The following is a 16,767-nucleotide window of genomic DNA, read 5'->3' on the forward strand; positions in this document are numbered from 1 at the left end:
ATGCCTGCGAGTGAAACCAGAGCAGAGTCCGTGTTGTGCAAACAGTTAGAAATCCAAAGGAAATCTGTATCCAATCGATTAGACTAAACACAACCGCTACACGAGCTGGCTTTATCCGTGAAGACACGCCTCCCGACTTACTCTCCACCCACTTTACCACGTTAAAACCGGCGTTAAAGGACCCATGAACTCAAAATAACGTCCGGTGTTAAGCAATCCACCTGAGCAAGGCATGATACTATATAGCTACAGCCTATAATAGCTATAATACTATAATATAATGCAGACTAAAAAACTGCGCCCAAAACAGCAAAAATCCCCAAAACACTGCGAAGGGAAGCTTGCTTAACCTGCACATAGAGATCGTTGTTTGTTTGTTTGTTTTTAAAGCAATGAAAATGTAGGCTACATAACAAAATAAGGAACATCTCAAATACTTCCAAGATCATTAAACTTACAGAACAAAAGGATACAAAAAGAAACAAACAGAAACATTTTTTTTTATTTATTTCGCACAAAGAAAATAGTAACAAATAAATGCAACGTGCAAAAAGAAAAAACCTTATAGTATCTCACCTGATTACCATAAAATGAAAACAATATCTGACAATAATGATAAAAAAAGGAAGAAAAGAAAATGAAGAAAACAAAACAAACAAAAGAAAAACAGACAATCATACAATGACAAGGAAACCAACTAAATGTGAATGAATGTAGGCCTAGATGTGTGGGTGTGAAAGTGTGTGTGTATATATGTGTGTGTGTGTGTGTGTGTGTGTGTGTGTGTGTGTGTGAGCATGTGTGCATGTGAGTGTGTGGATGATTGAGCAACTATAGTGACATCAGATGGATCCTCAGTCTATATTTCTAATTATTAACAGAAGTGGATACTTTTGAAATGGGAGTACATTTGTTCCATAGATATGATCCTCTGTACCTGATGGAAAACTGACAAAGAGAAGTGCGGAAAATGGGTCAGGGTAAGGGAATGTGGGCAATACATGTGTTTAGTCTGGTAAATATTACTGTTAAATAGAGAGAGGATCTTAAGTTCACTAAACCGTTCAATTCTCCATTGTAAATAAGTAGGCTATAAGGGTATAGGAAGAGAAACAACTAGGTATATGTAAGTAGGAATTTCCACACACAGAGCAAGTTAGCTGAAGTTAATCGCACTGGCATCAACACAGACTGATAACATTAGACATGGACATATACATTTTTTGGTTTCCATATTCATGTTTTTCATCAATTCTTACCCTAAGTAATGAAGGAGGGTCTGTATGTATAAATTTGTTGTTCCTACAGATTTACTATAGGGGAGACCGGGGATGATTGTAACACTTTTCGCATTTCTGTCCATATCTCCTTGCTCATTTGAGATAGATTTTTCAAAATCTGGTGTGAATCTGTCTGTCACAAAACTGAGCAGTTTCAACATCTCCATGGTGCACAGAAAAATTATTCTGTCTCAAAGACAGGGAGAGAAATGTTACATTCTACCCCACATCCTGGGTTAGTTGTAACAACACTTGTGGTAAAATGTAACGCCTTTTGTAAAATCATAAACTGGATCAAAACCACTCCATTGCAACTAAAAGTCTTTGTTCATTCATGGTGAACAAATAAAGGAATGCATTGACCTTTTGGCACAATCATCTATCAACTTACAGTTGTGTAGCAGTTTCACCTCTGTGTGTGTGTGTGTGTGTGTGTGTGTGTGTGTGCATGTGCGCGCGCGAGAGAGAGAGACAAAGTGTGCACATGCACGTTTAACATTAACAACACATGTATTTAGTATACCATTAACAACAGATTTTAACAATAACAATTGTTATAAATTTGCTGTGCTCATATTAACCTTTCAAATTAGCTGCCATTTTTGACAGAACACTGTATGTGTGCATGAGTTTAACACAAATGTAATGAGCACAGAGTGTGCCACTTTGTGTGTGTTTTCTGTTACAACTATCCCCAACCCTAGCAGCCATCAAACAGCTAGCTAGTGTAGCTTCACGGTGTAACATTAGCATAAGCTAACCATATAGTTTTAACCTCCAAAATCTGCTGATTATCCTAAGATAAGTTTGATAATTCTGACAGTAAAACACACTGTGCTATCAAAAAAAAAAAAATGTGATAAAAAAAATTACAATCAAAATGAATTACAATCAGAAATGTGTCTATAAAATTGCCAGTTTTCTTCAGAGCTTCTTTTCTTTTCATATGTGGGCCTGGGAATTGAAACTATACCCGGTCTCCCCTACAGCTGCCTAGTGATTTCAGTGTGTACAGATCTACAAGTTGTAAAATGTATGTAACTTAATCCTCATAATCTATACTGTCTGAAGACTGCCTGCACTGTATGACAACCACATGGCAAATATCCATGACAAAACTGGATTTCTGATTTTTTTATGGATAAATTGTGTCATATAAACTATTGCATTAATTCAGGCGTCCTGGTGGATCGGTGGTCTAAGGTGTGTACCATGTAAATGTGATGTCCTGGGTTTGAATCCGGCCCAGGACTTTTGTCACATGTCATTCCTCTCTCTCTCCCAATCTTCTCTCTCTCTCTTTACTAATGTCTATCTAATAAAGGCAAAAATGCCCCCAAAATAATCCTTTAAAAAGAAAACGCATGTAACCCGTTGACACTGCAAAAACACATGGACAATTTGTCCATGATACTCCACATAAAGGACACCCATCTCCCCACCCCGGGTCCAGTGAAGACAAGAAGCAGTTTGCCGCCTTGGTCCCAGGCTTTATAATGTCAAACCACCAAGTCAGAGTGTATGTAAAGCAAATCTGTCTCATTTCTCCTGGGTTAGTAAAGACCCCGGTGTTATGTGCTATTCCCAATCCCCCCGGGAAACAATTACCGTATGTCACCTCTACCCCTGTTGTAGCACCATGTTTTACCACCAGGTGTCATGATCAATACATAACGACCTGTTCTCCAGCTCTGAGGTGTTTGCTCACTTATCATGTCAATTGATGATATAATGATATAAACATTAGCCTAAACCTTTTCTGTACACAGAATTCAGTTGGGAAGAATGACAAAATGTACTATGTTGTAGACTAATTCCTAAAATATATAGTATTGGGTTATACTTTTATTAGGAGCATGAAATGGCTTGTAAAATGGATGCATATTTGTGAATAATTTGAATTGAATTTTCAGTTAGGATTTACAATATAGAAAATAGTTTTATGATTTATATATATATATATAAACTTTTAGTTTTTGTAAATAGCCTATGTTATTTTTTATTTATTTTTCCATGCAGACACTGGACAATTCTGTTCATCTCTTCATATGATTGAAAACTAACCAACCACAATGCATTTTAAGGCCAGTAGGGCCCCTTTCATTGGAGTTGGGGCCCTTCATGCAGTGTGTGCTCTGTGTCTAGGAAAGAGGCGTTTGATTTGTTGTCCCACAAGAACACAAATGGTCAATTCATTGTACAACATTGACACAACATGATAACCTTTTCCAATAAAGACAGCAAAGAAGATAGATGGAACAGTTCACGTTTATTTAAACCACTGTGACCCCTGACAACTGACATGAAAGGGAAAAGATAATAAAGATAATCAGTTTGTTTTAATTCACTCTCAAACTATTTGTTTGTTTTCACAAAAAAAAATCATGAATGTCAGTCGAGCCCTGAATATATGTTACACACATGTGTGTGTGAGTGTGTGTGTGTATGTGTGTGTATGTACACGTGTGCAGCACTAGTGTGTATGTTTGAGACAGAAAGCGAGAGAGTCTGTACTACTGAAACCAGTGTATGAACTTTAATATTTCAACTTTAATATTGTGTAATATACCTGTAATAACCATAATATTAACCAGCTAATGTTGGGACAATAGATATATAAATTTGTTAACAAAAAGTTGAGTTATGCATATCTAGGTAGCAAAATGGTAAAAGTCTAAATACATTATTTCTTAAGTTATCTGAAATACTTTCAAAACCAATCAATTTCCTCATTATACCATTCAATCTATGACTATATGGCTGTGTACCAGCAACATGCCATGTGCTTTGTTAATGGGCTTATATGTTCTGTGGTTTATTTTCACCTCAGTTTCTAAATCTTCTTTACATCCCCTGTCAAAACCTACTTTCACATCAACCTCTAAATGATCTAGGCCAATATGATATTACACTTTAAAATATTAATTAAGAAAAGCAACGTAGAAAACAAAAACTACCAGGCCTATTTGCAGCACAGAAGCAACAAATGGCAGATGCATATATTGAAGGATTTGATGCTTGTCATTTTTGATGAAGAAAGAAATTCATCACCTCTGGGACAAGACTATAAAGAAACAAACACGGTTAAACCTGCAATAAGCGATATCCGACCTTATAACCAGTCCTGAAACTAATGTGTGCTATGTGGAGATTTCATTGAGACATAATGATATAAACCAATATCCACACAGCAGCAGCTGTGTTGCTGCTTTCACCTCTTTTCTAAAGCTTGTTGTCAAAATCCGTACCGGTACAAAGCTCCTCCCGGCCCACTCAGTAGCTTTTAATTTTTTTAAACCTAGCTTGTCTCCTCCCTCGCATACTCGTAATGGTGGAATCGATGAAGCGAGCGAGTAAACTTGTTCAACTAGTAAACTTGCTACCTGCCTCTTCACTTGTCATTGTGGGACATGTAACCTTCAGTGGGAAAAAGTTCTGGCAAAGTGAGACTGGTAACAGCGACACTTCTCCGTAGGTACGGTTAGCTTAGCTGTTAGCCTTTATGCACGGTCCTTCGCTAGCTTTGTCTTTAGGGGCCTCCGTAGTCCAGCAGCTTTGCTGTGCTTTATTTACAAATGTGTTGCAGTTTCTGTCACCCTATACTGATCGGAAAATTGCTTATTGCAGCTTTAAAAGAACCTAAAGTGTCATGAAATATCGACAATAAGGAAAATCATCTGCGGGAGAAAACATGTTGACAACAAAATCACACAATTATGATCCCCCTCCCCCCCCCAAAAAAAGTAGCAGTTATAAGTTTATGTATGTGTCTGCGTGTGTGTATTAGTGTGTCCTTGTGTGATATTGATGGATGTTACTGATGCTAAGGACTTCACTACATGTTGGATTCACTGTGTGGGCGTTTGTCGTTTTCAAAATCACTATCCTGGGAAATGAGCTTGTAAGGTTTCTTCCTTTCCTTCTCCTCCAGCACCGAGTTTCCCATCTCCACGTCTTTGCTGCGAAGCTCATGTCGAGACAGAAACTCCACGATGCCGGCTCCGATGGAATCGCCCAAAACGTTGGTTGTGGTACGCAGACGGTCCCTGGAAAGAAAACAGAGAACAAAAGGCATGGATGATAAGCGGACATGTTGGGGGGATACTCATAACTCCTCCTATCATCTTTAGGAAAATGTGGGCTTTTATTCCTTCGAGGCTGCACTTTATTCTGTTCAGTGGGAAAGGTGCCTGTCTTCATGAAGCTTTGACAGACATTCATATTTGGTCCATCCTAGTTAAAGGAGAGAAGGGTTTTTTTTCTTATTACCCCAATTAGCTGAGTAATTTCTGGGAAGGGTATTCTAATTGAAATGATTAATTTGGGAAACCTAATTATGTTTCTATGTTAAAACTCATTGCAAAAAATATTCAATACAAAAGGGAAGATGTGGAACAAGACTCCAGGGAGAGACGACAAGTGTGTCACTAGGTGGTAGTAGATAAGGTGGGTTTGACCTTTAAAATGAGAGACGATTCACATAATGATTTGACTTACAGTTGCAGAGATATGGCAAAGTGTGCATTCACAGCACATCGATGTATGTGCGAATATTACGTTACACTGTTGTTCATATGTTTATAATATCATAGGATTAGAACTGTAAGTCGCCAGCGCAGAGAGTGACTCACAGGAACCAATCGACTGCAATGATGAGAGTGATGTCATCGGTAGGAAGTCCAACAGAGGTCAGTACAATCACCATGGTGACCAGGCCAGCCTGAGGGATGCCTGCAGCTCCGATACTGGCTGCAGTTGCTGTAATGCTTTTTGATGGAGAAACATGCATACGATTAAACAGTTACAGTGCCTGTTGTTGGGATTTTTTCTATTAATAATTGATTGATTACCCTGTACTCTTGATTCGTACCTTATTGTGATGATCTGACCAAAGTTCATCTCCATATTGTTCACCTGGGCAATGAAGATGGCCGCCAGCGCTTCGTACAGCGCCGTTCCGTCCATGTTGATGGTTGCACCCACCGGCAACACAAAACGTGTGACTCGCTTATCAAGTCTGTTGTTCTCCTCCAGACATTTGAATGTGACGGGGAGCGTGGCTGAGCTGGGAGACGAAGGGACAGAAACAGGTTTAGCGGACATTTTAAGGGAACAATGTGATTCAGTTGCTGAAGTGTGGTATGGATGTGGACTGGATGTGGTTTACCTGGAGGAAGTCCCCAGTGCTGTGATCAGAGCTTGCAGAAGCCCGGCGATGAAGATGAAGGGGTTCTGCCGTGTGATGACAAAGTAAAGCGTGGGGAGAATAAGAACGGCGTGGATCAGCAAGCCAATGATCACCGTGATGGTGTACATGCCCAGCTGGCCGCCCATTTGTGTCAGATCATCCATCTCCACAATCTTCCCTGCGATGAGGAACAGGATGCCAACAGGACAATACCTGAGGGGAGCAGAGGAACGACGCATTACTGGGGAAGGTAAGCGCGTTCGCGACACATTTGAAACAACTTCCGTGAAAATCAAGTTCTTACCACATGATGATAGCAACCAGACGCATGATCGCCTCGTTGAGGCTGTCAAAGAAGTCCCTGAGGAGCTGGCCCTGCTCCTTCATGTTGCCAATTATGAGGCCAAAGCACATGGAGAAGACCACCAGCCCTAGGGCGTTGACCCCGTTCACCTGACCTGGCACAGGGATCACCTCCTCCCGGGTGATCTCCATGATCTCCTGGGTGGCATTGGTTGAGTTGAAGATGGTGTCATTCACTGTCACCGTCAGATGGACCACCCGCGTTCCATATTTGGTTTTGAACTGGAGGATGAGGGCATTAGGGGATCGAGGTTATACCAGTGCCCTTTGACAGAGCTGAAACAGACCACTGCACTAACCTCAACCTCATGAATCAGATAATGGTGCTTTGTGTTGAATGCCTGTTTCCTAAAGGTCCAACGTTCTTTCAAGCCTCGGTATAGTCCTGCCTTTAGAGGTCTCCTCCTCTCAGATTCCAGACTCTCCCTCTTATCCCGCCATCACCATGCCACTGTCGCTGCCCTGCCAATGTCCCGCCAATCCAACTTAGACCCCACCGCGACCTTCAATTCGTCCACAACAACTCTGAGAAAAGAGGCCAAAGATTCCTCCTTTGTTGCTACTAGACTTTACATCCTTTCCAGTGTAAGTCAAATGGCTCCCTCAGTTTTTTAGTTGACATTCTGAGTTAGCCTGTTCCTACTGTAATCATCACACAGACAGACAGATTCCTTTGTATATTTGGAAAAGCCCGGTATTTGTTTGTGTGACAAATCTCTACACTGATAGTTATTTCACTGTGTTAAGAATGAATGGATATAAAGTAGAGCAAATGTTGTAAATATTCATTGCGAAGCTCACCTGCTGCGTGCAGGCTTGGACCAAGTTTGGTGGAAACATATTTCTGAAATGAGAAATCGCACAGTGATTGAGGGGTGATAGGTACTAGATGTTGGCCATTTACTGTTAAACTTTGTGACTGCCATTGTTCCACCACCACACAGTGACCTTACTTCCATATGCAGGCTACCTGATCAGATCTAAGAAGGCATCGGCAGGGCTGACTTGCTCTATCTTCTGCTGCTTTCCAAACTCATCCTTAGATCCTTTTCCTGGGTGGATGATGAGGACGATTATGATACCGATGAAGACTGCAATGAGGGTGGTGGTCATGTAGTAAATCACGGCTCTCATGCCCATCTTTCCTGAGGCCTTACTGTCCAAAGCAGCCATTCCTGATGGATAGAAGGTGGAAACTCAGTTATTTCTTCATGAATCAATGAGTAACATATTATTAAAGCTGCAATAAGCGATTTTCCGACCACTAGAGGGTGACAGAAACCGCAACACATTTGTAAATAAAGCACAGCAAAGCTACTGGACTATGGAGGCCCCAAAGGACAAACCTAGCGAAGGACTGTGCATAAATGCTAACAGCTAAATGTACACAGGTACGTTTAGCATAGAGGTGTCACTGGTTACCAGTCTCATTTTACAGATTTTCTTCCCGCTGAGGGTTACATGTGAAGAGGTAGGTAGCAAGTTTACTAGTTTAACAAGTTTACTCACTCGCTTCATCGATTCCACCATTACGAGAATTTTTTCAGGAATGGACTTCTGGAATCCACACAGCTGGCTGCTGTGTGGATATTGGTTAACATCATTATGTCTCAGTGAAATCTCCACAGCACACATTAGTTTCAGGATTGGTTATAAGGTCTGATATCACTTATTGCAGGTTTAACAAACAAGAAAGCAATGTCAGTGGCACTAAGTGCATGTGGTGAGGTTGACTGTTTTCTATGTTTTTATTCTTTTCAGTCAGTCTTTGGGCAGATCAATTTTGAACAAATTCATGAACAAATCCTTCTGAATAAATGCTGGTAAAAGGCCTCTTGAAGTGGGTAATAAAATAAAAGACAAAAATGACATAAAACATTTCAAAATTGTCATCTGCATGTATGTGAGTGGACAAACTGTTTTCAGTATGGGAAACCACTATGAATGGGATGTATCCAGCTGATAAAAGCATCTGTACAACACTCACACTTTCAGCTGAATAACCTTTAGAAACATTCTGGTATGAACACCAAGAAAACAACTGAATTCTCAAATGTCTAATCTAGTTGTTCATGTTGATTCAGGACGTTGGGCAGATGTGAGTGGTGACATTGGTATGATATAACAAAAAAAATCACACTGTTATAAAAAATCACATTTCTTCTGGAAGTAGTCCTTGTTAGAAACCTTAATGCCTTAAAGAGCATATGAGGTGACACGTCCCAGTGCTGCAAATCATGAAAATAGAGCCTCTGCAGTCAGAGGCCACAGAGATGAAGTGCTTGCTGTAATTGAAACACGTCTAGTCTGTTAGTGGAACAGTGGGGCTCTCTTCATCACGAAGCTGGGGGTGAAGTTGGCCTCCTCAGCCAACACAGATGAATGGGTTTTTAAGATGACCTTCCTGTGAACCGTGTCTACAGAGCTGTCAGTACCACTCTTAGAGATCCCCTCTTTCCCAGCACTGAGGAAGCCCTACATGTATTACCTGTCATTGGCCTACACTACAGCTTAACTAGCTGGTGGCTGAATGTTGTAGAATCCACTGCAGAGGAAAATAATTGGTTTAGCATCATCTGTCCATATAGCCTGATATGAGAAAGAGGGATTTTGAGCCAGATACAAAAAAGAATCAAGGTTGGTCTTACAGAGTTTGAATCTTTGATTGATCTCCTTTGTGGGACCTTCTGAGACGAAACCCTCTCGCCCTTCACTCTTCTCTCTCTCTCTCTCTCTCTCCGTACATCTCTGTGTCACCATAGAAACCTCAAATGAGCCGGTGCATCCACTTTTACAGGACTAAAGAGATTACTCAATTACTCAGTTGTTTCTTTGAAGCAGGGTTACAAAAAAGAGCCGAGATGAAACTCTCTTGAACCCCAAGTCACCCATGTGTCTCTACCAAGGAGCAGAGGCAGTTAGCGGGTGGTAGAAAAGTGGAAGATCAGTCTGAACTATTAATAGAAAAGCAGGAAAGTACTGTGCATTTCAAGATCACATGACACAGGTCACATGACGGTTGCCATGTAGAAGATCCCTTGAAGTTATGTCTGTTTTTGTTAAAGGACAAAAAGAGACCCTTGGACCCAGGACAAGATTTCATAAGAAATCCATATACAGATAGGCTTACAGTTATGATCATGTATGATATTTCGTACCTGTGATAAGACTGGAAATCAATAAGGGCAGAACAAGCATCTGAAGCATTCTCATTAACAGCTCTCCGGGGAAAGAGAAGTACTTCACCTCTCGGTACGACATCTTGTAGGGGCGCAGCGCAAACCCCAGGACAACACCTGCGAAGGGAATATAAGACATTAAAAACAGAGAAAGAACATGTTCCACAATCAACAGGGTATTTGAGGTACAATTGGCTCTGAATCAAGTCTTAGGCTTCCCTATTTGGCGAAGAGAGGGATACCCACCTACAATAACTGCCCCTACTGTAAAGAGCACAAAGGCGTTCTTCTTCAGGAAGGCCTGGACGTCTTCTTTGGAGATCTCCTCCACTTTCCTCTTGGCCTTCATGGTGCGTATGTGGATGCCTTCCCTGAAGCGCTGCATCCTGTAAACCAAAGTGTACCCATTACTGCAAATGGAAAAATGCAATGTGTGGACATAGACTGCTGACAGCCTAATTCTCTCAGTCGTATCTGGTTAGAGTTACTGGGGAAGAGATGAGACATTGGACGCTCAAAGCCATTCACTCTGATACTGACTGTTTATTTGTGTGATATGGAAAAAAAAGAAAGCTGTGCACAGGTGGCTACAACGATATAGTGTGTGTATGAAAGTTAACTTCTTTTTGTGAATTACTATATATTTTCACACTTGAACTCATATCCCACTGTCCTCTTTCAATACATTTGGATTATATAAGTGTTTATGGAGCCAAAAAAAAACAACCTTTTTTAAGATTCAATCTCAAATTGTCAAGTAATTTTCATGATGGACTGACATGAAAACCTCCTGAATACCAAAACATGAAACCATGCACTTGAGTATCTAACATGCCCTGCCAAATTAGTCTGGACTATAATATTTTATTCATCCAGTAGACATTATAAAATCATTGGAACCCTTGATTACCAAAGCACTCATTCATAACAGCACACAGGAAAACATAGATTATCCATAGAGAAAATGTGTTTTTCGCCTTGACGCCCTATACATTCCTTTTCATTTCTATGGCAAAACTCGACAAAAGACACATGATCAAAATTATAGTCATATATAATGATAATGTGACGCCTATGGATCCAGTTCATAGCAATAGAACATCTGATTTTTAAATAATTTCCTTATTTAACACCCAGTGCAATGCCAACAATTAGTACCCTGGTAAATATTTAATGCATTAAAAAAATAAATGATGGTTGTTTTACACGTACCTTTTGCCAGTGGTGGTATTTCTCCTTTAAAAATCAATAAGGAGGACTTCAGGGTTGAGGTAGGTCAGGCAGGCTGATGAAGCAGCAGTGGTCCAGGTAGGAAGTACAGGACTGATGCTTGAGTTGCTGAGAGTTTCAGAGGAGCGACTGACTGGGAGACGGAGCTGAAGTGAAGCTCTCTTGCACCTACTGTAATTGAAAAAAAGGTGGGAGGGAGGTGAGACATACAGAGAGAGAGAGAGAGAGAGAGAGAGAGAGAGAGAGAGAGAGAGAGACAGACAGACACTCGGAGGGCATTGCAATGAGAAAATGGTCCTCCCTCACTAACGTTGTTAGCCCTGTGACACAGTTTCAGGTGAGGCCCAGATGTATCAAAAAACTTTTTTACGAGTTATTATGTAAATCATCATAGGATTATATCATTGAGGAGTAATCTGCTCAAACTGTGATGTCTTCCTCTGCTCTCATCTTCTCTCCTCCTATCTCCCTGCCTCCCTACCTCCCTTTCCCGTTTTGTGTTTTCAACCATTTGTATTAGCCTGTATTAGAAAAAATACGGCATATACACAGATAAAGAATTGTTTCTGGCATTAACCTGTAACAACAACCAGGTTTGGGTAGTGAGTTGGACTGCTGTTAAATGATACACATCATCTCACTCGGGATCTGTTATAGTTCAAGGTAATTCCACAGAGTAAATGACACACCAGAAAGACTATTATAATTAGCTGAAAAAAGTAGAACTTGTGCTGTAATGAGTGACCTCACTGTATGGAAAAATATTCCCTTGTGAAACGGAATATAATTAGTGAAGAATACCCCACAAATCAGGTCACATTGCCTCTTACAAACACAATTCCCTGGTAACTGTCAGATTACTGAATGAAATATTTCTATTGAACCGTAGATTTATGTTAGTGATCCAAATCGGCTTAATGTGGGACAATTTCAGAGATGCCCACAGGGGTTAGTGCTTGTAAATTATTATATGTATGTCCAATCTTACACCCCATACCTCTAGACCAGGGGAAGGCAACCATGTGCCATGGAGGGCCAGGAGTCTGCAGATTTCCATTACAACCAAACACTACAGCAGGTGACTTCACTGATTAGTTCCTCCTCCCTGGCTGTGTTCGAAATGGGATACTACCATATTAAACATACTACATGTGCCATAGAGTTACATGATGCATGTAGGGTGTATAGTGCGAGTAGTATCCCATTCCGAACATGGTCTCTGGTTGAAAGTGTGCTAATCAATGAAATCACCTGCTGTAGTGTTTGGTTGGAATGAAAACCTTAAGACTCTCTGCCCTCCATGGCACATGGTTGCCAATCCCTGCTCTAGAGGGTTAGGGTTAGGGTTAGGGTCCAGTTCTACACCCCCATACCTCCAGTCCATGGTCCAGTCCTACACCTCTATACCTCCAGTCCTACACCTCCATACCTCCAGGGCAGGCCATGGTACAGTCCTACACCTCCATACCTCCAGGCCATGGTCCACTCCTACTCCCCTATACCTCCATTCCTACATCTCCATACCTCCAGGGCAGGCCATGGTCCAGTCCTACACCTCTATACCTCCAGTCCTACACCTCCATACCTCCAGGGCAGGCCATGGTACAGTCCTACACCTCCATACCTCCAGGCCATGGTCCACTTCTACTCCCCTATACCTCCATTCCTACATCTCCATACCTCCAGGGCAGGCCATGGTCCAGTCCTACACCTCCATACCTCCAGTCCTACACCTCCATACCTCCAGGGCAGGCCATGTTCCAGTTCTACACCCCCATACCTCCAGTCCATGGTCCAGTCCTACACCTCTATACCTCCAGTCCTACACCTCCATACCTCCAGGGCAGGCCATGGTACAGTCCTACACCTCCATACCTCAAGGCCATGGTCCACTCCTACTCCCCTATACCTCCATTCCTACATCTCCATACCTTCAGGGCAGGCCATGGTACAGTCCTACACCCCCATACCTCCAGTCCATGGTCCAGCCCTAGGTCACTCCCATATAGCCATACACACCGAGACTGTTCTCCTTCCATGACTCCTTCTGTTTTTGTCAGTGACAGTTGTATCGTGTGGGAAATGGCACATCATCCCGTCAGCTTCAGGTAATTAATCTATTAGATAACTCCTACCATTCCCTACTATATCCCTTAAATTGTCATAATCTGCTCAAATAACAGTCATGCTTGTTCTGTTTGCACTGTTAACCCAAATAACCTCATTGCTGTTCACTGTCAGTGTGCTTCACTCCCTGTGCCTACTGCCAAGGTAGTAAGCTTGTGACAAACCCGCCGTCTTCTACATTGATATTTCACCATCTTAAGTCACTGAAGGTCCCTCTCTCATTGCTTCTATTGTTAGTGGCTCAAATTTTCATTGATCTCATTGTTTAGACCGTCTGCTCTCAACAGGAAGAATGTAAATTATATTTGTTGCGTGCCTGCTCCTCAATCCTATTATATAGACCTCCTAAGCAAAATTATTTCATTCATGAATTTTCTGAGCTCTTGTCTCTTGTTAGGCCTAAATATGATAGTACTAGATAAAGAATAGATAGAGTACTCTTTCTTGGTTATTTCATTATTCATGTCTGTTGTTTTTCTCGTCCTCTCTCTCAAGAGTTTTTAGATCATATTGAGTCATTCAATCTAGTTCAGTCTGTTAAAGGGGCCACACGTTTCAAACGTCATGCTTTAGATTTGCTCACCTTTGCACACCTCCAGTTTTAACTCAGAAAATGTGAAGTATGTATGCCAACTGGATATTATTCCTATAACATTTCTAAAGGGGATACTAACCATTAGTCCTTGTATTTTATAGATTATTAATAGTTCCTTGGCCACCGGCATCTTTCCCTCTTGTTTTAAACATGCCATAGTCCAGCCCTTATTGTATAAACCTAATTTAGATCCCCTCCTCCTTACAGACCCATCTCCAAATTATCAATCAGGTTTCAGAGCTCTCCATAGTACTGAGACTGCTCTTGTTAAGGTCACACAAATGATCCAAATGATGGTCCTGTTAGATTTGAGTGCTGCTTTTGATACTGTTGGCCACACCATTCTATCTTGAAACATGAGTTGGACTCAAGGGCTCTGCTCTTGATCTATTATGTTCCTACCTCTCTAATAGAACCTTTCCTGTTGTTAAATGCCTCATCCTCTATAGCTCAGTTTACTTGTGGTGTTCCTCAAGGGTCAATTCTTGGCCCCCTACTGTTCTTAATATACATGTTCCCTTTGGGTCATGTCATTTGCAGATATGATAGCCTATACTTTATCACTGTTATACAGATGACACCCAGTTGTATGTCCCACAAATTCTCGTATTCTAGCTCACTTTAAGGCCCAGGTTGAAGATAGCTTATAATATAGCCAACTAAAATATGGTATTTCTCATTACATTTTTTTAGTTATTGATGGGTGTAAAAAACAACATGAAACTGCAAAAAGTCGTCTCTACACTGAAACAAGCCTATCAGCTGATTTTTCCTGAGCCAAGCGGTTTTGCTGGGGAGGGATTAAAAACTATTTTCCCACATAAGAGCGGAAATCCTATCAGAACACAACCTACTTTTTTAAATTCCTCCCTACTTATACACCTCCATTTTATTGACACCCTTGCACTGCACCTTTAAGCTTATGGAAGATGCAAGGTTCAGCAAGCGAGCCATTCTAGCTATAGCATTTTAGCTACCTAATACTGTTTGTCTCACTGATCTGAATGTGGCTCCTTCCTGATGAACAGTCTTGTGCAGTGGGAAAAATAACTGGCTTCCTTACACAAGTTTATTCCAGTCTCAGTATTCAGTTTGGATTAATGCTGTCTCACCTCATCTCTTCTGTGGATATATTTGTTTTCTCTTATTTTTTGTTTGCAGGCTGGTCAGGACTAGACTGAGCTATGACTATTGAGGCCTACCGGGATCGATGAGATTTTGGGGAGCCTGAAAACAAAGGCAGGAGCTATCACAGACCCTGATCTTCTCTCAGACCATTTGAATAACTGATAGCTGAAAAGGTGTTGTGAAATTTTCGCCAAATAATACAAAAAGAAAGTTGCCTACCCCAGGTTTAAGTAGGCTGCTAGAAATCTAGGGGTGTTATTTGCTGCTGTTTTAATTATCAAGCTAAGAATGTTGTTCAGTCTTGTTTCTTCCAACTCAAGAAGATCTCAAAAATTTGGTTCTTTTTATCTTTTGATGACTTAAATATTGTTGTACATGATTTTCCCTATTTTCCCTATTGTAATGTACTTTACTCTGGTATGGTATGGTACTCTGGTTAACTTCATGTCCTCTTTTGCTTATATTTTACTTTTTTATTCTGTTTTCTGATCCGTCTTTGTGTTTTTATTCAGTTTTACTGCTGTATTTTGTATTTTTGGTTTGTGAAGCACTTTGTAACACTGTTAAGAAAGGTGCTATATAAATAACGTTTAATCTATTATTATTATATACCTTCAGACCATTGTCCTACACCCCCATACACCCCCACAGCTCCAGGTCGTGGTCCCATGCCCAGTGCTCTGCCACTACTGGCCGCTTTCCCTACAGCATCTTGATCACCACTCTTGTACCACTTTTCTCTTTCTTCCTTTGTACCTCTCTCTAAACTCTCTCGTTTTTTTCTATCTTACAGGATCATTCTAGGGCACAGGAATAATTTTTTTACATCCACTGTCAAGGGACGAGGGCTCTGAACTTAAGTTTATTCTCGTGTTACACTCATTGTTAGTGGTTCTATTTAAAAATGTCACCCAAATTCCCCAAAATGTAAATTATACACATTATGTAATGATGATCTTGTATAAAATAGATTTTACACCGAGAAGTATCTTGCTCTTTTAAGTTTGACAGATTGTAAAATGTCAGGTTACAAATAATGTTGCAAACTTCTTAAAAATAACGAATGACTACGAGGGTTACATTCAACACAAAATCTGTGCATATGAAATATCTGAATCTGTCTACTACCAATCACAGGTGAGTTTGGTCTTTTTGAGGCTCTTTGTTTATTCTTCAGAGCCAGGTCCTGTATTCACAAAGACTGCAGGACAATATGAGTGCTGATGTGAACAACATTTGTCTCTTTTTTGTCTTAGTCAATATATTGTACATGGCCACATTACCTGACCAATAATCCTGAAACAGTTTTCCTATTCTTTGAAGTTTTATCATATGATTCAGACCAAAATGCCATCTGTCATTTGTCGAACAATCATTCACCAGATCTTTCCAGCAGTATATGAAGGGTGTTTGGCATGAGCAATGTGAATGAAAGGTGAGCGATATTAATGAATATGGCCTGTCAGCAATGATAGTTTACATTTTATTTTTATTTTTTCCAGAGGGACTTACAGTGATCACACAGGCACAGGTTCAGTGTCTTGCTCAAGGACGCAGATGCAAAAGATGGAAAATGTAATTGTGAGAGCACTCTGAGAGGTTTTCTCATACAGAATTGATAGTACTGTAATATAAAGCTTATTTGAATTTAAAAAACTCTGACAAGTAGGCTACTGT

General features: G+C 40.7%; 1 protein-coding gene across 1 annotated transcript; it reads right to left on the bottom strand.

Annotated features, from left to right (window-relative positions):
- Positions 1-5,115: 5,115 nt before the first annotated feature.
- On the bottom strand, positions 5,116-10,395 carry LOC139917711 (excitatory amino acid transporter 1-like). Its single transcript, XM_071906887.2, has 9 exons — positions 10,257-10,395; positions 9,990-10,127; positions 7,802-8,006; positions 7,633-7,675; positions 6,773-7,053; positions 6,448-6,681; positions 6,151-6,345; positions 5,912-6,046; positions 5,116-5,326 (listed from the first exon to the last, which is right to left on the bottom strand). Exons 1-9 carry the CDS (start codon positions 10,393-10,395, stop codon positions 5,116-5,118), a joined length of 1,581 nt encoding a protein of 526 aa, XP_071762988.1.
- Between the last annotated feature and the right edge of the window lie 6,372 nt (positions 10,396-16,767).

The sequence above is a fragment of the Centroberyx gerrardi genome, chromosome 2 (assembly GCF_048128805.1).
Source record: "Centroberyx gerrardi isolate f3 chromosome 2, fCenGer3.hap1.cur.20231027, whole genome shotgun sequence".
Classification (NCBI taxonomy): domain Eukaryota; kingdom Metazoa; phylum Chordata; class Actinopteri; order Beryciformes; family Berycidae; genus Centroberyx; species Centroberyx gerrardi.